Consider the following 22835-nt stretch of genomic DNA (forward strand, 5'->3'; position numbering starts at 1 on the left):
TATTATTAATTTGCATATATTTTTTAATAATTTATGTATATAAAATATCACTGTTATAATCCTGTGTATATGTGTGTGTGTATATATATATATATATATTATGAGAGAGCTGTAGAGTCTTTTTTTTGGGTCACAGTGGGAAAAAAGTAAAAAATAACACGTGTGAACAGACTTTTGATGTGTGTGTAATGTCTTGGTCTCCCGGCCTGTGAAAATGACTAGGATATTGGCTGCCTTCTAACTGGAGTTGTTTTCTTTGTTAATTATTTTTCCTTCAGGTCTTCCTTGATAACTGCATTGAAGAATGCACGTTTCCCCCAAAACCGGATGCAATTTGCCGCTATGAGCAGTGTTTAAGCTTGCCAAAAGCTCAGATCTACTTTTCAGACCCGGATTTCAAGGTAAGATAAGAAGTAATGACACTTTTGGCCTTTATGACAAACCATTTGTTCAGTTATATTTGTGAGTGTTATTATATTGGTGAACATGTAAGACACTTTATGGGAAGGAATGTAAGCAAACAGCAATTCATAGTAACATAGTTTTGAAGGCTGAAGGAAGACCTTATGTCCATCTAGTTCAGCCTATTTTTAGTGCAGCTGTTCTGCATTGTTGATCCTGGGGAAGGCAAAAAACCCACAGAGTAGAAGCCAATTTTCTCCATAGGGAAAAAAAATTCCTTCCCCTAAGCTGGGTCAACCATCTACCTATAATATTCTGTTATTCATAACCTTCTATACTGTTACTCACAAGAAAAGCATCCATTCCTTTCTTAAATTCATTCAGTGAGTTGGCCATCACCACTTCCTCAGGAAGAGAATTCCAGAGCCTCACTGCTCTTACCGTGAAGAACCCTCTTCTATGCTGGTGCAGAAATTGTCTTTCCTCCAAACGAAGAAAATGCCCCCTTGTTCTTGTCACAGTCCTTGGTACAAACAGTTCATTGGAGAGATCTCTGTATTGCCCTCTGATATACTTGTACATATATATATTGGGTCTCCCCTAAGTCTTCTCTTTTCTAGAGTAAATAGACCTAATTTTGATAACCTTTCTGAGTATTGTAGTGAACCAACTCCATTTATCATTTTAGTAGCCCGCCTTTGAACCCTTTCAAGTTCAGTAATGTCTTTCTTGAGCACCGGCGTCCAAAATTGCACACAATACTCCAAGTGTGGTCTGACGAGTGATTTGTGCAGAGGGAGAATTATATTTTCATCTCGTGTCCCCAGACCTCTTCTAATGCATCCCATGACCCTACTTGCTTTGGTGGCAGCTGCCTGACACTGGGCACTCCAATTTAGCTTCTTATTGACTAAGATGCCTAAGTCTTTTTCCATGTCTGATTTCCCCAGCAGTTTCCCATTTAGTAAGTAATTGTAGCCTCTGTTTCTCCTTCCCATGTGCATAACCTTACACTTATCTGTGTTAAACCTCATTTGCCATTTTTCAGCCCAATTCTCCAATTTACTCAAATCTGTCTGTAGTTGCAAACTGTCCTCCTTTGTGTTAACTACCTTACATTGTTTTGTATTATCTGCAAATGCTGATATTTTACTGTGTAAGCCATCCACTAGATCATTAATAAATATATTAAATAGTAGGGGGCCCAATACAGAACCCTGTGGTCTCCACTAGTAACCCTGGCCCAATCTGAGGATGCACCATTAATAACCACTCTTTGTTTTCGATCACTAAGCCAGCTACCTACCCATCTACACACATTTTCCCCTAGCCCAAGCTTTCTCATCTTACTTACCTATCTTTTATGTGGGACAGTGTCAAATGCTTTAGAGAAGTCGAGATAAATGACATCCAATGATTCTCCTTGGTCCATTTGAGAGCTTACATCCTCATAGAAGCTGATCAGGTTAGTCTGACAGGAGCGATCTTTCATAAATCCATGTTGATATGGAGTTAAACATTTATTACCATTGAGATATTCCATAATGGTATCCCATAGAAACCCTTCAAAAATTTTACCCACAACAGATGTTAAGCTTACCGGCCTATAGTTTCCAGGTTCCCTTTTACACCCCTTTTTGAATATTGGTACCACATTTGCTTGCCGCCAATCAAAAGGAACAGACCCTATTTCTATAGAGTCTTTAAATATAAGGAATAGAGGCCTGTCTATCACATTACTTAACTCCCTTAATACCCGAGGGTGAATGCCATCAGGGCCTGGTGACTTGTCAATTTTAATCTTACTAAGGCGGTTCTGCACTTCTTCCTCGGTTAGGCAGGTAATACTTAATGGGGAGTTTACATTATCACTCTGCATTTCCCCTGGCAAATCCTTTTCCTGTGTGAACACTGTTGAGAAAAAAGTATTTAAAACATTTGCTTTTCCCACATCGCTCTCTATGATTTCACTCTCATTGTTCTTTAAAGAGCATTAATCTTTTTACTGTTTATATAATTAAAGAATAGTTTGGGGTTTGTTTTACTTTCCTTAGCAATGAGTTTCTCAGTTTCCACTTTTGTTAAATGTATTTGTTTTTTACACATTTTATTTTTTTCTCTATAACTTTTTAATGCTTCTTCATTGCCTTCTTGTTTTAGCTTCTTAAATGCCTTGTTCTTGTTCTTTATTGCCCTTTTTACATCCTTATTTAGCCACATTGGTGTTCTCCTGTTCCTAGCCCTTTTATTTCTGTACGGTATGGCTGAGCTCGCAGTGGGTGTGTAAAACTGATTTAAATATTTCCCATTTATTTTCTGTGCTCCTATTTTTGAGGACATTGTCCCAATCAATTCGGCGAAGGTCCTCTCTAAGCTGATCAAACTTTGCTTTCCTGAAATTCAGCGTTTTCATCACCCCCTTCCAGGGCACCTTACTGAAGGACAAGTGGAATTGTATTATATTGTGGTCACTGTTCCCTCGGTGCCGATCGACTCGTACTTCTGTTATTCTATCTGGCCTGTTGCTTAAAATTAAGTCCGGAAGGGCCGTTCCTCTAGTTGGGCCCGGCACAAGTGGTGACAGATAATTATCCTTGGTCACTGACAGAAATTGGTTTCCTTTCTGAGATACGCAGGTTTCAGTTTCCCAGTCTGTCGGGGTAGTTGAAGTCCCCCATAATAATCACCTCATTGGGATTTGATGCTTTGTCTATTTGTTTCTTTCTTTTCTTTTCTTTTTTTTTTTTTTTTTTTTTTGCATATTTAAAGAGGACTTTTTGAAACTTGTAGTAAAAAATCTTTCTTAATATTTTGTCTCATCAAATAAAGTTTGCTAAAGAAAAAAAAAAACTCACTTCCCCGTAGCCTTTATTGGGAGATACAGGAAACCGTGGGTGTATGCTGCTGCATTCAGGACACTAAGGAATGCAACTTAAAGAAAAAGTTGTCTCTTCCCCAGCAAACTACACCTGCCGATAGGCACCAAGCTACTCAGCGATCGAGCCGTAGAAGCAGGAAAACACAATAGAAAATAACCACAACTGCGCCCAGTTAGGCAAAAATGAAGTGCGTACTGTGTACCTCAGTGAAAAGTACAAGAGAGGTATTTTACATTAAGTCCCTAAAAATTCTCTTTTCTCGGGCATGTCATTGAGGGGCTCATGAAACCATGGGACGTCCAAAAGCAAATCAATCAGGCTGTCACGCTAGCAACTGCTGCTTCCAGCACATTTCTGCCCAGACTCGCTTCTGCCAAGGCATAAATGTGAACCCTGTAAAATTTGTAGGAGAGTCCAAGTAGCAGCCTTGCAAATCTGCAGAAAAGAAACAGCATAGGAGAAGTCCAGTCTTAACGCCCGACGGGGAGGCGATCAAGTCCCATTAAAGACAGCATGAGCTCAACCATGTATTACAACCAGCTCCTCCACACCACTCACACCTCGTTATGGCCAGGTGAGGAGGACGGCTAATTGTAAGTTAGGAAAAATGGGGGCAGAGCATAATTCTAATTATTGCCATGTTTTCCCAGAGGAACATCCTTGTGAAATATTAGAACTGCCTTATTTTCTAAGCCTCATCATAGACACATTAATCATGACTATGATATATCCATAATTATTCATATCAAGTTTCTGTGGTTTCCCAAGGCCAAAAATCCTGGCACTTAGAACCACCACATTCTGTTCCACAAACACCGATCTATCCGTGGATTGTATTGACATCACATTATTATAAATATTGCATGGAAGTATTGCATTTCCATTGTGTTATGTGATGTCTCTGGAATGGACTGGGGACAATCCAGTCTGCCTTAATGTGCTATTCTTCCCCCTGCATATATTTGCATTTCTTTGCTAACACATGTAAAGCGCCATGGAATAAATGGCACTATAATAATGAGAGCATTGATCACCTGTAGACTGGCTGACTCCTCATTCATTTAATTATCACATAAGAGATGCTGCCAGGTGTTCCAGTGATAATTTGGATTATTTTTTGCATTTTATTATTTGATGGTTGCATTCTTCTGTCCTTGCAGGGCTTTATACGCATGGTGTGCTGTCAGTTCTGCAGAGTTGATTTTCATGTTTGCTGTTGGAAAAAAATGAAGGCCACGATGTATTCTGATAAGAATGACAAGGTGAGTTATTGTCCCTTAAAGGGAACCTGTCAGCACTTTTTTAGGCTACCAGCTAAAAGTATCATTTAATTTAGTGTCACCTATGCATTACACAACTACTTCTGGTACCCCCTGACTCCCCATGTATCATCCATAAATACCTTTTTTTTTTTTTCTTTTTTTTTTTCCCCCCTTCCCCCATGACAGCACACCTGAGAGAGGGGATCCGCCCAGTCAGGACAGGAAACCTACTGAAAATAAAAGGGCGGTTCCTCACTTTCAGTTGGGTTTCTTATCCTGACATGGACCCTTGTTCTGAAAGACGGCGGTTCAGTGTGGTCCTGTGGGGCCTTGACGTACGTGGAGCAGTGCTGTCAGGGGTCCAGCGACTCTTCTGCGGCTGCCGCGCCGCTCTCCCTCCTCCGACGGATGTCCATCGCTCCAGGGAGCTCTTCCGGTTGGCTCTACTGGCGTCGCGCGCAAGGCACACTGGGAACGGACATGCCCGCGTGACGTCGGTATGATGCGCCGGATCCAAGATGGTGGCGCCCTTGATGAAAACGACGGCCGATGGCGTGGGTTTTTTTTTTTGCACGTCCCAGCGGGGTGGCGGAGGTGGGAGGGACATAGAAGGGCACCGGAGGAGGCGGAGAGCGCAGTGGATTCCTCTTAAAAGGAGGGGTGACCACAGAAGAGGTGCTCATGTCCAAAGCTTGTCATGGAGAAGTATGTGGAGCAGCAACAGCAGGAGCTCTTACCAAGTTCTATGTCTGGTCACCAGAGAAGATCAGGCACTGGGAGGAGCAGCCGCTCGCGTAGCGGGAGTGGCAGTCATCCCGACCAAAGGTCACAAGACTCCTCAGCTTCCAGGCGGGACGTGGTTTGTACCCCTGATTAGCCTCCGAATCCGGTACGCCTGATTGACAGCGGTGGAGAGTGATCTACGTGAATGTCACCCTTGTGGTAATGGGCGTCATTTTTCTGCTTAACCACCAGGGGCCGAGGAAGGCTAGTGCCAAAGCAAGGAGCAAGAAGTGTGCTCTTTCCAAAACCCCGCTGGCAGTTCAGTGGCAGAAGGATCTTTGCGCTGACTGCATACACAAAACAATTCGGGAAGAGACCCCCGACTTCGCCACTAGCCTTAGAGCCATAATCAGGGCGGAAGTAAAGGGTTCCCTTAAGTCAGCCTTAAGGAAAGAGGGCAAGAAGAGCCGTAAAGGGCTCACAGACTCTGAAGACTCTACTTCAGGTGGTCAAGAGAGATTCCAGTCTCCCTCCTCCTCCTCTCTCAATCCTCGGACTCCTCCTCGGACAGTGATATAGGAGGCTTTCCGACTGTGTTCCATCCTGTTTGAGGGTCAATTCCTCTTTGGGCAAAAATTGGAGGATGTTTTGGAAAAGGCAGGCGATTAAAAAAGGGATTTCACTGTTTCCCAGGTGAGACCAAGAAACTCTCTTTTCGGAGAAGGAAATTTAATAGAGGTAGTGCCCCGTGGGAAAGGAAGAGCTGGAACTTTAAGGACAAAAGAGGGTCTGGTTACAGGTTCAAAGGGCCCTCTACATAATCAAAAAAGACGTCAATGATGTCAGAGGTAGGGAGAATGTCCTGTTTTCCTCTCTGCCTGGGTGAACATCTCCCCCAGTGGTTGGGACTGAATGTCATCAGAGACGGCTTAAGGATAGATTTCATCCATCCACCCCGACAGTCCTTTGTGTTAACACCTCGCAGGAAGTCTCAGGAGGAACAACTAGCCCTGGAGACGGAGGTTTTGGTCTGGTACAGAAATAAGTGCTTCTAGAAATCACGAGGAAAGAGGAAGGAAGTGGATTTTATCCCCCCCTCTTTTTGATACAAAAGCCGGACGGTTCGTGGAGAACCATTGTCAACCTGAGGAAGCTCAACCAGTGGGTAATGAATTACTCCTTCAAGATGGAGTCAGTAAACACGGCCACAAAGATGTTGTTCCAGCACTGCTTCATGGCAGTCATAGACTTAAAAGATACCTATTACCATATCCCAATCCATTGGGATTATCAAAAGTACCTGAGGGTAGCTCTGTACGTATAGGGTCAGGGCAGGCACTAACTACCAATATGCAGCCCTTCCATTCAGTCTGTTCACAGCTCCAAGGGTGTTTTACCAACGTGATGGCGGAAGTAATGTCATACCTTCGGTCTCGGGATCTAGTTATCATCCCATACCTGGACGACTTCCTTATAGTGGGGAGGTCGAAAACCCTAAAGGAACTAGGATGTGTGGTAAACGCCCTCAAGTCAAAGTTGGTACCAGAAAAGGTACAATCCTTCCTTGGGTTGGTGCTGGACTCCGAACGCCAGCTCTGCCTCCTGCCAGAGAGCAAAATTGTCAAAGTAAGGGGTTTAGTACTGTCAGCAATACAGCAGCCTGTAATGACGCTGAACTGACGAACGCGATGTCCCTGCTAGGTTCCCTAATATCCTATATACCAGCAGTAGGTTGGGCACAATTTCACCAGCTACAGTGAGAAGTCCTGTCGGCGCAAACATCATTGAAAGGACATTTACAAGGAAAAGTACATCTTTCCTTGGCCGTAAGAGATTCCCTGATGTGGTGGACTGTAAGGGGAACATTTGGCATTGGGGGTCCAGTGGTTAAGACCACTGGAGAAAGTTATCACGACCGATGCGAGCGGTACAGGATGGGGAGCACATCTAGGACCCCACTCAGTGCAGGGAGCCTGGTCTCCTATAGAAATAGATCAGGGTTCGAATGTGAAGGAGCTGTGGGCTGCGGAAAAGGCCTTGAGACATTTTCTCCCCTTCGGGGTCGCCATACCCGAGTCATGTCGGACAATCGAGCAGCAGTGGCTTATATCAACCATCAGGGGGGCATGAGATCCTGTGCTCTTAAGGAGGTATCCAGCATCCCATTCCAGTTAGCAGAACATCACCTGCTATCTCTCTCGGCACTTCACATAAGAGGCATTGAAAATGTGAAAGCAGACTTCCTGAGTCACAGGTAATTAAGACAGGGGGAATATTCCCTAAACCCTCGAGTATTCCAGGAAATAGTGCAGGCTTGGGGCAGGCTGGAGATGGACCTGTTTGCTACCTTTACACAACAGGAAGGTCAGGAAGTTCTGCTCGCTAGATCCAAGAGAAAATCCGTTTGCAGTAGATGCCCTACAGATACCTTGGGGGTTCACCCTGGCATACGTGTTTCACCTGATAGCAGTGATTCCTACGGTAGTGAGGAAAATCAGAGAGGATCAGACGAGAGTAATTCTCATTGCTCCATTTTGGCTGTGGTTCTCCCTTCTGAGATGGATGTCAGTGACTGATCAATGGATTTTGCCAGTGATTCTGGACCTACTTACCCAGGGACCAGTATGCCACTCTCAGGTGAAGGGCTTCCATCTGGCAGCATGAAATTTGAGAGGGCGTTACTAAGTCGCCAGGGATTCTCACCAGGGCTAGTCTCCACCCCATTGAAGAGTAGGAAACCGATTACATCGAGAATCTATGGTAGAACATGGAAAAAGGGGGGCGTGGCTATGGAGTGAACGGAAGAGGACGCTTACCGAGAGAGCTCCGCATAATCCTGGGACATCCTGATACTTGGACCCTTTCCTCCTGGTATTTCTGGGGCTGCATAGACCCCGGTAGGCGGCGGGACCCCCTTGGAGCATCGTAAGAGGACGGGGGCGGTTTGCTATCAGCGGGAGACTGAGGCGGGCGGCTGCTTCCCCACGAGGCGGCGGCCATATTGGACGCGCGGCTCTGCTACAGGGAGCTGCAGCGCCGCTCTGCTGCTCGGGCAGCGAAGATACCGACTGACAGAATGGGGGGACGCGCGGTGAGTGCCCTGAAAGATTGGGCCCCGCATGCTTTTTCCCCTCCGCCATTTAACCGCTGTACCGGCTGGCGTTAATACTGTGGGAGGCTTTGCGCACACACACACCCCGCGGCTGCTGTCTTTGTGGGGACCCCTCTCCCTCCCCTGGCCGCTAGGAACTTTCACTGTACAGTGTGAGTCGCTGCCCTCATAAACTTACGTGCCCCCCCCCCCATCTCTGTAGCCTGAGCCGTGATTATATATCAACAATCCTACTGTGCGCGCTGCCTGCGGTGGACATTTTCAGATCATATATTTCCAGCTATCTTACTGGGTCGAGCTGCAGCAGCCATGAGCAGATTTAAGGGGTCGTGAGCAGCAGCAGAAAAATTAAAGGAGTATGCAAGACCCGATCCCTCTGAAAGTGCACGACCCCAGAGGAATACTTCCTCCCAGGTTCAACGTAAAAATCGTCCTTCGGAGGGTGAGGAGGAGTCTGAGCAAGAGGAATTGACCCTTTTAAACAGGCGTCTGAGCAATTGATGCAGGCTATCAACATAACCAGAACGTCCCTGATGGAAAAAATTGAGGATGTATACACGGAGGTGGGGAGACTTCGCCATGATATACAGGTCATGAAGGGACGCATTACAGAGGTGGAGACGAGGGTGTCCAAAGTGGAGGATACCATTACACCAATGGAGGCCAAGTTAGCGAAGGTGGCGGGCTCCATGAATGCTTGGAAACAAAAGGCGGACGACTTAGATAACAGAATGCGTCGGAATAATATCCGCATCATTGGTCTGCCTGAACACTCGGAAGGTCAGCATCCTGAGCAGTTTCTGGAGGATTGGCTTAAGACCTCCTTGGGAGATGATTTCTCATCAGTATTCGCTGTTGAAAGGGCTCATAGGGTCCCTACAAAACCCCTGCCTCCAGGGGCCCCACCCCGACCCTTCCTGGCACGCCTCCTCAATTGTAAGGACAGAGACACCATTATGCGTCTTGCAAGACAAAAAAGTCCTATTAAGTTCAATAATGCTGTGATCTCCATTTTTCCGGACTTTTCTATGGAATTGCAGAAACAGCGGGCGCAATTCATCGAAGTCAAGAAACGGCTCAGGGAAAGAAATATTGTGTACTCAATGATATATTCGGCCCGGCTTCGAGTTGTTCACGGAGGTACCTCCCGTTTTTTTTCACGGATCCGGCGGGGGCGACTGGCTGCGGTCCCAGTGGGGGTCCCCTGCAAAGGAATCCTGATGTGATGGCTGTTAATTTGGATCCTTTTTTTTAAAGGTCTAATTGGAACTTTCTCGGCGGGTATCTAGTTACCAAACAATACCGGACACTGTGTTCAGTGATGGTATCCCCTTGGTTATTTTTTGATGGGGGGCGTGAGACTGTGCTCCTATATTGTTAGGTCTTTGTTCGTTTTTTTTCTTTTTCAAAAGTTTTTGTTTTTCTGGTTATTTAGGTAAATGCCGCAGCCGATGCCCACTCAGCTATCTAGGTGATCTCTCTACATTTTGTTCGGGCACCACTATGCAACATACTTGGATTGGTTCTGAATTAATATGTATGACCTGGAATGTAAGAGGCATAACCCCCCCCCCCCCCCCCTGGAAGAAAATTAAGGTGTTCTCACAAATTAAACAATATCGTCCTCACATTGTGGCCTTGGTTGAGACGCACCTGACAGAGATACCGTTCGGTGTGTGAAAAAACCGTGGGTACAATGGTTTATACATGCTTTTCATACCAGCTATTCAAGGGGTGTTTCATTGTTAATTCATAAAGATGTTCGGTGGGAAACCAGGGAGGCCCGGAAAGATCCTGAGGGATAGTTTGTGTTTGTACATGCGCTAATTAACTCTCAGAAATGTTATTCTGTGTATTTACAACCCCCCTCCGGCCAATATGTCAACTATCCAGATGGCACTGAGCTTTGCCCTAAATTACCCAGATGCACATGTCATTTGTATGGGTGACTTTAATTTGGTCATGAATAATCTTCTTGATAAATTGAGATTGAGTGATGGAATACAGATTGGGGCATCCCCCCCCCCCCCCGGGCACATCCCAGCTGTCACAATTTATGGCGGGTGGCTGGATCTATGGAGATTGCGCCATCCAGAGACAAGGGAATATACTTGCCATTCCTCCACTAAAGGCTCCCTATCTTGCATAGATTACATTTTTGGATCCAGCAGCCTAGCGACTTGGGTGGATGATGTTGAACATGGCAGTAGGGGGATTTCAGACCACAGCCCGGTTGTTCTTAAACTTAAGTACGGACCATTGAATAATAGGATAACATGGAAACTGAATCCTTTCTGGCTGAAATTGATAAAACCGCCTGATAGAACAATTGATCAGCTACGTTGCTTCGTCTCGTTCCACCCTGAACCCCGAAATATTAATCTATTTTGGGACACTCTTAAAGCTTATCTGAGGGGTTGTTTATCCTCCACAATCTCTTATATTAAACGAGTAACATCGGAGGAGGATGGCGAGGTGGAGCGACGTTTGAAGGATTCGGAGGCTGCCTACATATTTGACCAAAGTAATAGTAACAGGGTGGAGTGGTTGACAGCTCAAAGGTTATATACTCAACATATTGACACTAAAACTAAACGTAAATTATTTTTTACCCGACAATCTTATTTTGAAATGGGGAATCAGGCAAGCAAATTTTTGGCTTATCTAGTACGGCAACATAATACAACTAATACAATCCTGCAGGTTCGCTGTTCTGATGGCACTCTGGTCTCTACAAATGAGGAAATATTACAATGCTTTTATGACTATTATAGTTCACTGTACAATTCTAAGTCTTATGTTGACAGCCTGGGGTGTTTAGACTACCTAGCAGATATAGAGTTTCCCACACTAAGCCCTTCCCAACGGGCCTTTATGGATGCTGAGTTTACTCTAGAGAAGGTGGAGGTTGCCGTGAAAGATATGGCCTCTGGGAAGGCCCCTGAGCCGGATGGATTTCCTGTCGAACTATATAGGAAATATCGGGAGATACTGGCGCCCCTTCTGCTGAAGGTGTTTCGTGGGATTTGGGAGGGGGGATGCATGCTGGAATCCTTTTATGAGGCTAATATAATAGTTTAGAAAAAAGAAGGCAAAGACCCTTTAGGTTGTGGATCTTATTGGCCTATATCATTAGTAAATGTGGATTATAAGATCTTTACGAAAATTTTGGCCAACAGGTTGAACTCGGTCATATTAGACCTTATACACTCTGACCAAACTAGCTTTATGCCTGGTAAGAGCACCTCCATCAATATTAGACGGGTTCAGTCGGTGGTCCAGTATAGCTCCCTGGTGTTGGATAATGAATGGGCATTGGCATCACTTGATGCGGCCAAGGCCTTTGACTCTCTTGAGTGGCCTTTTCTTCATGCATGTTTGCAGAGGTATGGGTTCGGTGACAAATTTCTAAAATGGGTCAGTATATTATACATGAAGCCTAAGGCCCGAGTCATAGTAAACAGCTCCATATCTGAACCCTTTTCATTACATAGGGGAACTCGCCAGGGGTGCCCCCTCTCCCCGGCCCTTTTTGCTCTGGCAATCGAGGCACTGGCAATTCGTATTAGATCGACCCCTCATATTGCTGGTATAGAAATAGCGGGTCGAATTGATACCATAGGTCTCTATGCTGATTATATGATAATATTCATGGACAAGAAGAGGAAACACTGGCGAGAGTGATCACTACGGTAAATAAATTCAGTAAATATTCTGGCCTATATATAAATTGGGAGAAATCTGCTTTGATGCCTCTTTCCCACGCTCCAATGCCACGACTTGAAACTCTCTCATCACTGCCCGTTGTAACCAGTTTCAAGTATTTGGGTGTCCACATTTCCCAAGACAGTAAGTTCAATTTGCAACTTAATGTGTATCCACTGCTGGAGTTGGTTAGGGCCAAGTTTGCGATCTGGGGTAAACTTCCGTTGTCTGTGGCTGGACGCATCAATTTAATCAAAATGATATTACTCCCTAAGCTTAGTTATTTTCTACAACATAGTGCTGTAGTGGTGCCCAGATCCTTTTTTGCTAATCTGAATTCCCAGATCACATCTTTCATATGGGGGAAGACCAGGCCCAAACTTAAATTATCCACTTTGCAGAGACCTAGGAGGGAGGAGGGGGCGGCGCTACCCGATTTCTTTTTGTTCTATTTGGCCGGACAGGCCAAAGCCATGAACACATGGATGCCTGGTGGTCACCTTCCTAATTCTGAGAATCATCTACTTCATGCCGCACAGGTTGGTTGCCCGCTGGGATTTTTGGAAATGAGTAAAGTAAGATGGAAGAGGCCAGGAGCCATTTGGTGAGCTGCATTTCTTGCTACATGTTCACAGATTTACCAGTGGAAAAGCCAAACTTCACATGCCACAAATGCAAGCTTGTGTCCCTGTTGGAGGAAAAGTTGCAAAATCTCGAAGAAAGGTTAGCTACGTTGAAGATCATTAAGGAAGGTGAAGAGTTCTTGGACAGAGCAGAATTATCTCTTCATGTTACAGAAAGAGAAGAAATTCGAAGTGCACCTGAAGAAACAGAGGAATGGAGACATGTGACCCAGAGAAGCAGGAGGATCAGGAGGCAGTCAGCACCCATACTGCTCAGGAACCAGTACCAGGCTCTCACGCAGGAAAACGATGAAGAAATACATCAGGATAAGACTTTGCCAACAAACAGCAACCTTGTACGCCTTCAGAGTCCTCCTGGATGGAGAAAGAAAAATGTTGTGAAGAAGAAACGGAGAGTGGTGGTCATGGGGGATTCCCTGTTGAGAGGAACAGAGGCCGCTATCTGCAGACCGGATATAACTTCAAGAGAAATGTGCTGTCTTCCAGGTGCAAAAATTAAAGATGTGTCTGACAGGCTATCAGGACTCTTCAGACCTACAGATGACTACCCATTCCTGCTACTACATGTGGGGACAAATGACACCGCAAGAAACGACCTGGAAACCATCTGCAGAGACTTTGAAGACTTAGGCAAGATAGTGAAAGAACTGGGAGCGCAGGTGGTCTTCTCTTCCATCCTCCCAGTGGATGGCCATGGAACAAGGAGGTGGAATAAGATTCTGCAGGTGAACAACTGGCTACGTCGATGGTGCCGTCAGCAACGATTTGGATTTCTGGATCACGGAGTGAACTACTTATACGATGGACTACTTGCTAGAGATGGGGTGCACCTTACGAAGACTGGAAAGCATGTATTTGGAAGTCATCTTGCTACACTTGTAAGGAGAGCTTTAAACTAGAAAAACATGGGAAGGGAAGCAAAAGACCAGAAAAAGCCATACACCTGACAAATGCTATTGAGAACTCTGCTATTAGAAGTGGAAAGGAAGAACAAAGACGAAAGAATCTAATTAATAAAAATATTGGAGAAAGAGAAACCAATCACAAACTAAAATGTTTCTATACTAATGCACAAAGCATGGGCAACAAGGAGAATTGGAACTACTAACACAGGAAAAGAAATATGATGTCATTGGAATCACTGAAACTTGGTGGGACGATACACATGATTGGAATACAAGACTAGAAGGATACAACTTATTTGCAAGAAACAGACTTGATAAACGAGGAGGGGCTGTCGCATTGTATGTTAGAAACGCGTATATCTGCACAGAGATTGAAGCTTCAGAGACTGGGAGTTCTGTGGAAACTGTTTGGGTAAGAATACAAGGACAGAACAATGGAAAGGACACCATTGTAGGCATTTACTACAGGCCGCCTGTGCAAGCTGAAGATATGGATGAACTCTTTATGCATCAAATGGCCAAGTTCTCCAAAAAATATGACATAGTTGTCATGGGAGATTTCAACTATCCAGACATTTGTTGGGAATCTCTCTCAGGCAAAACTAACAGGTCAAGGAAATTCTTATCCTCTCTTGCTGACAACTTTATCTTCCAAAAGGTAGGGGAGAAAACAAGGGGAACTGCTACCTTGGATCTAATCCTTATAAACAGGGAGGAAATGGTTGAGGAGGTAAAAGTGGCTGGAACCCTAGGAGGTAGCGACCATGCTATTTTAGAATTTTGGATAACTAGAGGTGGAAGACCTGTGAAGACTCAGACGTCAAGGTTAGATTTCAGAAAGGCAGATTTTAAGGGATTCAGAAAGATAATTGGAGGGATCCAATGGCTGGATATCCTTAAAGACAAAAATGTCCAGGAAGGATGGGAAATCTTGAAAAATGAAATTCTCAAAGCACAGTTGTTAACAATTCCGAAAAGAGGGAAGAATAGGAAGCATTTAAGGAAACCAGGATGGGTGAACACAGAACTTAAGCACATGCTAAAAAGGAAGAATAAAATGTTTATAAAATGGAAAGAGGGAGGCATATCTAAAGAAGAATATAATGCTGTCTGCAGAACCTGCAGGGCACAAATCAGATTAGCTAAAGCTGAAAATGAATTGAGGCTTGCAAGAGATGTCAAAAGCAATAATAAAGGATTTTGGGGATATGTCAAAAGTAAAAGAAAAATCAAAGATGCTATAGGATTTTTACAGGATGAAAATGATGAAATGGTAAGACAGGATGTTGAGAAGGCTGAACTTTTAAATTCCTATTTTGCATCTGTTTTCTCTCAGAAAGGAAATGTAACACCAACTGTTATTCACTGTCCTATTAAGGGAATAGAAGAATCCAGGATATCTATAAACAGAAAGATAGTGAGGAAACACTTAGCTAACTTAAATGAATTCAAGTCTCCAGGTCCAGATGAATTACACCCCAGAGTACTGAAGGAGATAGCAGAAGAAATTTTTGAACCCCTCTCCATAATCTTTGAAAATTCTTGGAGAACAGGAGAAGTGCCAGAAGACTGGAGAAGAGCAAATGTTGTTCCTATCTTCAAAAAGGGGAAGAAGGTGGACCCAGGCAACTATAGGCCGGTGAGTCTGACTTCTATACCAGGAAAGATCTTTGAACAAATTATTAAACAACATGTATGTCAATACCTGGATAAGAATGAAGTGATCAAACAGAGTCAGCATGGGTTTGTAACTAATAAGTCATGTCAGACTAACTTAATTTCCTTCTATGACGGTATCACTGATTGGGTGGATCAAGGAAATGCTGTAGATATAGTATATCTTGACTTCAGCAAAGCATTTGACAAAGGCTCTCATACAATCCTTATTGAAAAAATGACTAAGTATGGAATGGACAAGGCAACTGTTAGGTGGATTCATAACTGGCTTAGTGATCGGACCCAAAGAGTGGTCGTAAATGGCTGCACATCTAGTTGGAAGAATGTCTCAAGTGGGGTACCACAGGGCTCTGTCCTGGGCCCTGTATTGTTCAACATCTTTATCAACGATTTAGATGAAGGAATTGAGGGTAAACTGATTAAATTTGCTGATGACACAAAGCTAGGAGGGATAGCTAATACTAGAGAAGAGAGAGAGAGGATTCAAAAAGATTTAAATAAACTGGAGAAGTGGGCAGCAACTAACAGAATGGTTTTTAACAGGGAGAAATGCAAAGTACTACATCTGGGCAATAAAAATGAAAAAAGCATATATAGAATGGGAGGAATAGGGCTAAGCAACAGCTCATGTGAAAAAGACTTGGGTATACTAATAGATCACAGACTGAATATGAGTCAACAGTGTGATGCAGCAGCAAGAAAGGCAAATGCAATTCTAGGATGTATTAACAGAAGCATACAGTCTAGATCACATGAAGTCATTATTTCCCTCTACTCCTCTTTGGTCAGACCTCATCTGGAATATTGTGTCCAGTTTTGGGCGCCACATTTTAAAAAAGACATCAACAAACTGGAGCAAGTTCAGAAAAGAGCGACCAGAATGGTGACCGGTCTGCAAACCCTGTCTTATGAGGAAAGGTTGCAGGATTTGGGAATGTTTAGTTTGCAAAAGAGAAGACTGAGAGGAGACTTAATAGCTGTCTACAAATATCTAAAGGGCTGTCACATTGTAGAAGGATCAACTTTATTCTCATTTGCACAAGGAAAGACTAGAAGCAATGGGATGAAACTGAATGGGAGGAGACACAGATTAGATATTAGAAAGAACTTTTTGACAGAGTGATCAATGAGTGGAACAGGCTGCCACGAGAAGTGGTGAGTTCTCCTTCAATGGAAGTCTTCAAACAGAGGCTGGACAGACATCTGACTGGGATGATTTAGCGAATCCTGCTTTGAGCAGGGGGTTGGACCAGATGGCCCAGGAGGTCCCTTCCATCTCTACGATTCTATGATTCTAAGTGTTCCACTGTTGTTGCCCCTGCTTCGGTTGGCACGGTCGGTGTGGAGGCAGATTAAAAGGGTGGTTGGATTTGAAGATGTCATAGCTGAGATGCCTCTGTGGAATAATGGTTACCTTCCAGCGTTACTTGAGCACCCGTCTGCTGAGTTTTGTACTCAGTATAATATTTGCATGATAGGCGATCTATATGATCATGGAACTCTGATGTCTTTTGAACATCTACAAGTTAATAGCATTGTCCCGAGATCCCAGTTCTTTCGGTATCTACAACTGAGGTCAGCTATTCAATCGCATATAAGGTCTGCAGGTATAGATATTGTTATTTCGTCTCTACCCTTGATAGGGATCCTTAAATCTCAGGGCCCCCAAGGTCTCATCTCCTCTCTATATACATATATGCTGTCGGTGGGGACAGGACCTGCTATAGACTCCGTTAAGAAAAAATGGGAGAGGCTCGATCCGAATGCACAAGGAGAGGAGTGGGAAGAAATACTGGAGTCCTCAATTAAGGTGTCTCCATCTGTTAATAACAGGATGATCCAATTATATATTATAAATCAATCATATTTGACTCCAACTCGACTCTTTAAGATGGGCCGATACCAATCATCGGAATGTTTGAGATGTCATTCAACAGATGCAGATTTTATCCATATGATCTGGTGCTGTCCTGTCATTGCGCAATATTGGAGAGAGGTGACATCATTATTAACATCCTTGGTACAGGTTCCTGTTCCCCTTGAACCGCTGGTCTGTCTGTTTGGGGTCTGGGACGAGGAGACATGGGATCAATATGTTGGGATCTTTCTACGGGAGACATTGTTTATGGCACGAAAGGTACTGGCATTACGATGGATGGGAGGCTCATCTCCCTCACTCGGGTCCTGGGTTAATTTAGTAAACTCGATCATCCCATATGAACGCACACTATATCAAAACAGAGGGTGCCCGGGTAAATTTGAAAAGATTTGGGAGAGGTGGAATTCCTCTCACCTCACTTTGTAGAGTGGAGATGTCACATAATAAAGGATTAAGTGTGTGAAAGCAGGCTGCGGAATAGTTTAGGTTAGGTTTATGTTTTTGTAGATGTAGATTTGGTTTAAAAGTTAGGCAGATCTCATTACACAAGTAATAATACAAGACCATTGTGATTCAAACGACATTATATTTCGCTTTATTCTGTATACATCTTGTATGCACATTTTGCCTTATACTTTAACCCCTTCACCCCCAAGGGTGGTTTGCACGTTCATGACCGGGCCAATTTTTACAATTCTGACCACTGTACCTTTATGAGGTCATAACTCTGGAACGCTTCCATTGATCCCGGTGATTCTGACATTGTTTTCTCGTGACATATTGTACTTCATGTTAGTGGTAAAATTTCATTCAAATAACTTGCGTTCATTTGTGAAAAAATTGGAAATTTGGCAAAAATTTTGAAAATTTCGCAATTTTCCAACTTTGAATTTTTATGCCCTTAAATCACAGAGATACGGCACACAAAAAACTTGATAAGTAACATTTCCCACATGTTTACTTTACATCAGCACAATTTTGCAACCAAAATTTTTTTTTTGTTAGGAAGTTATAAGGGTTAAAAGTTGACCAGCGATTTCTCATTTTTACAACACCATTTTATTTTTAGGACCACATCACATTTGAAGCCACTTTGAGGGGTCTATATGATAGAAAATACCCAAAAGTGACACCATTCTAAAAACTGAACCCCTTAAGGTGCTCAAAACCACATTCAAGAAGTTTATTAACCCATTAGGTGCGTCACAGGAATTTTTTTGAATATTTAAAAAGAAATGAACATCTAACTTTTTTTCACAAAAAAAATACTTCAGGTTCAATTTTTTTTATTTTACCAAGGGTAACAGGAGAAATTGGACTGCAAAAGTTATTGTGCAATTTGTCCTGAGTACGCTGATACCTGATTTGTGGGGGGGAACGACTGTTTCGGCGCATGGCAGAGCTCAGAATGGAAGGAGCGCCGTTTGACTTTTCAATGCAAAATTGGCTGGAATTCAGATCGGACGCCATGTCACGTTTGGAGAGTCCCTGATGTACCTAAACAGTGGAAACCCCCTACAAGTGACCCCATTTTGGAAACTAGACCCCCCAAGGAACTTATCTAGATATGTGGTGAGAACTTTGAACCCACAAGGGCTTTACAGAAGTTTATAACGTACAGCGGTACAATTAAAAAATCATATTTTTTCCACAAAAATGATCTTTTCACCCCAATTTTTATTTTCCCAAGGGTAACAGGACCCTAAAAGTTATTGTGCAATTTGTCCTGAGTACGCTGATACCCCACATGTGGGGGTAAACCACTATTTGGGCGCATGGCAGAGCTCGGAAGGGAAGCAGCGCCATTTGACGTTTTTGGCTGGAATTGAGATCGGACACCATGTCGCGTTTGGAAAACTCCTGATGTACCAAAACAGTGGAAACCCCCCCACAAATGACACCATTTTGGAAACTAGACCCCCTAAGGAACTTATCTAGATGTGTGGTGAGCACTTTGACCCCCCCAGTGCTTCACAGAAGTTTATAATGCCCGGGCGTGAAAATAAATAATTCGTATTTTTTCCACAAACATGATCTTTTAGTCACCATTTTTTTATTTTCCAAAGGGTACCAGGAGAAATTGGACCCCAAAAGTTGTTGTCCAATTTGTCCTGAGTATGCTGATACCCCATATGTGGGAGAAAACTACTGTATGGGGACACGTCGGAGCTCGGAAGGGAAGTAATGACGTTTTGGAATGCAGACTTTGATGGAATGGTCTGCGGGTGTCATGTTGCCTTTGGAGAGCCCCTAATGTACCTAAACAGTGGAAACCCCCCACAAATGACACCATTTTGTAAATTAGACCCCCCAAGGAACTTATCTAGATGTGTGGTGAGCACTTTGAACCCCCCAGTGCTTCACAGAAGTTTATAACGCCCGGGCGTGAAAATAAAAAATTCGTATTTTTTCCACAAACATGATCTTTTAGTCACCATTTTTTTATTTTCCCAATGGTACCAGGAGAAATTGGACCCCAAAAGTTGTTGTCCAATTTGTCCTGAGTATGCTGATTCCCCATATGTGGGTGAAAACTACTGTATGGGCACACGTCGGGGTTCGGAAGGGAAGTAGTGACGTTTTGGTATGCAGACTTTGATGGAATGGTCTGCGAGTGTCATGTTGCCTTTGGAGAGCCCCTAATGTACCTAAACAGTGGAAACCCCCCACAAATGACCCCATTTTGAAAACTAGACCCACTAAGGAACTTATCTAGATGTGAGGTGAGCACTTTGAACCCCCAAGGGCTTCACAGAAGTTTATAATGCCAGGGCATGAAAATAAAAAAATGGTATTTTTTCCAGAAACATGATCAATTAGTCCCCAATTTTTTCATTTTCCCAAGGGTAACAGGAGAAATTGGACCCCAAAAGTTGTTGTCCAATTTGGCCTTAGTACGCTGACACCCCATATGTGGGAGAAAACTACTGTATGGACACACGTCGGGGCTCGGAAGGGAAGCAGTGACGTTTTGGAATGCAGACTTTGATGGAATGGTCTGCGGGTGTCATGTGCGTTTGGAGAGCCCCTGATGTACCTAAACTATTGAAACTCCCCACAAGTGACCCCATTTTGGACACTAGACCCCCCACGGAACTTATCTAGATGTGTGGTGAGCACTTTGAACCCCCAAGTGCTTCACAGAAGTTTATAACACTCGGACGTGAAAATAAAAAAATCATTTTTTTCCACAAAAATGATATTTTTGCCCCCAATTTTTTATTTTCCTAAGGGTAACAGGAGAAATTGGACCCCAAAAATTGTTTTGCAATTTGTCCTGAGTAGGCTGATACCCTACATGTGGGGATAAAACACTGTTTGGGCGCATGGCAGAGCTTGGAAGGGAAGGAGCACCATTTGACTTTTTCAACTCAGAATTGGCTGGAATTGAGATCAGACGCCATGTTGCATTTGGAGAGCCCCTGATGTGCCCAAACAGTGGAAACCCCCAATTATAACTCCAACCCTAACCCCAACACACCCCTAACCCTAATCTGAGCCCTAACCCTAGCCCTAGCTCTAACCCTAGCTCTAACCCTAGCCCTAACCCTAGCCCTAACCCTAAGGCTGTGTGCACACGCTGTGGATTTTGCTGCAGTTCCGCAGCGGTTTTGGCTGCTGCGGACCCCAGTACCATGATTCCCTATGGGAATCAAAAACCGCAGTGCAGACGGTGCGGAATTTTCCGCCCGGATTATCTGCGGTTTTCAATCCGCAGAAAGAATTGACATGTCAATTCTTTCTGCGGATTCTCCTGCGGTTTGCCATCTCCTCTAATGAGGAGATGAAAAACCGCAGGACAAAACCGCAGAGCAATCTGCAGGTAAAACCGCAGGTCTTTTGACCTGCGGTTTCACCTGCGGATTTTACAAAATCCGCGCGGATGAATCCGCACCTAATCCGCAGCGTGTGCACACAGCCTTACCCTAACGGGAAAATGGAGATAGATACTTTTTTTTTTTAGTTTTATTATTTTTCCCTAACTAAGGAGGTGATAACGGGGGGTTTGATTTACTATTTATGGCGGTTTTTATGTTTGGCGGCTGTCACACGCTAAAAGACGCTTTTTATTGTAAAATAGTTTTTGCATCACCACATTTTGAGAGCTATAATTTTTTTGTATTTTGACCCACTGAGTCATGTGAGGTCTTATTTTTTGCGGGACGAGTTGACGTTTTTATTGGTACCATTTTCGGGCACGTGACATTTTTTGATCGCTTTTTATTCCTATTTTTGGGACGCAGAATGAACAAAAACCAGCGTTTCATGAATTTCTTTTGGGGGGGTGCGTTTACACCGTTCCGCGTGCGGTAAAATTGATAAAGCGGTTTTATTCTTCGGGTCAGTACGGTTACAGCGATACCTCATTTAGGTCGTTTTTTTATGTTTTTGTCGGTTTTATGCAATGAAAACTATTTTATATAAAAAATAATTATTTTTGCATCGCTTTATTCTGTGAGCTATAACTTTTTTATTTTTTCGCTGATAATGCTGTGTGGCAGCTCGTTTTTTGCGGGACAAGATGACGTTTTCAGCGGTACCATGGATATTTATATGCGTCTTTTTGATCGCGCGATATTACACTTTTTGTTTGGCGGTATGATAATAAATCATTATTTTTTGCTTCGTTTTTTATTTTTATTTTTTAAGGGGTTCGCTAAAAGGGTTAACTAATGGGACAGTTTTATAGGGCGGGTCATTACGGACGCGGCGATACCTAATATGTGTACTTTTATTGTTTTTTTTTTTTATTATTTTCAAAAAATGAATTTATTGGGGAATATTTTTTTTTTTTTTTTACTAATTTATTTGGCGATTTTTTTTTTTAATTTATTTTTACATTTTTTTTTAATTTTTTTTTTACTTTATTACATAGTCCCAGGTGGGACATCACTATCCTGTGACAGATCGCTGATCTGTCACATCACAGATCACTGACAGATCAGCAATCTGTCACAGGCATTGAAGCAGACTTCCTCTTGCCTGCGCTTTGCAGGCACTGAGGAAGCCAGATTCCTCAGGTCCCCGAAGGCCCCCGTCGCCATCTTGGATTCGGGGGCCTGGAGGATAGGAGCCCCCCGCAGCAGCGCTGCACATTGCGCTGCCGTGGGGGGCTCAGGGAAGCACGGAGGGAGCCCCCTCCCTGCCGATGCTTCCCTTTAACTCCCGGTACACCGCGATCATGTTTGATCGCGGTGTGCAAGGGGTTAACGTGTCGGGGGCGGTCCGTGACCGCCCCTGACACATAGTGCCGGGTGTCAGCTGTGATAATCAGCTGACACCCGGCCGCGATCAGCGGCGCTCACCACGTGGGCGCCGCTGATCGCGGTAGACGTACTATCCCGTCCACGGTCATACGGTCCCGGGTACCGTGGATGGGATAGTACGTCGGATGTCAGGAAGGGGTTAATGTCATATGAGTGTGTGTATATATGAGTATATGTGTGTGTGTGTGTGTGTATGTATATATATATATATATATATATATATATATATATATCTCATTTTATATATATATATCATTATATATATATATATCATTATGTTTAATATTATATACCTGTATGTATACTGTATATCTGTTTATGACTTAATAAACTAATTTTTAAAAAAAAATGAACATGGAAAAAGTTTGTGGGTCAACCTT

The 22835-nt window shown here is 43.6% G+C and overlaps 1 protein-coding gene across 3 annotated transcripts in view; it reads left to right on the plus strand.

Annotated features, from left to right (window-relative positions):
- TTC3 (tetratricopeptide repeat domain 3) overlaps positions 1-22835 on the plus strand; it is a 235425-nt gene that overhangs the window by 139280 nt on the left and 73310 nt on the right. For 2 of the 3 annotated variants that reach the window (XM_073584665.1, XM_073584667.1), the window contains 2 exons: positions 279-401; positions 4442-4543. In XM_073584665.1, the coding sequence (XP_073440766.1) occupies positions 279-401; positions 4442-4543 (225 nt within the window). The remainder of the gene's footprint in view (positions 1-278; positions 402-4441; positions 4544-22835) is intronic. The other variant, XM_073584666.1, reaches the window with a different exon arrangement.

The sequence above is a fragment of the Dendrobates tinctorius genome, unplaced genomic scaffold (assembly GCF_039654945.1).
Source record: "Dendrobates tinctorius isolate UK_male_01 unplaced genomic scaffold, ASM3965494v1 ptg000084l, whole genome shotgun sequence".
Classification (NCBI taxonomy): domain Eukaryota; kingdom Metazoa; phylum Chordata; class Amphibia; order Anura; family Dendrobatidae; genus Dendrobates; species Dendrobates tinctorius.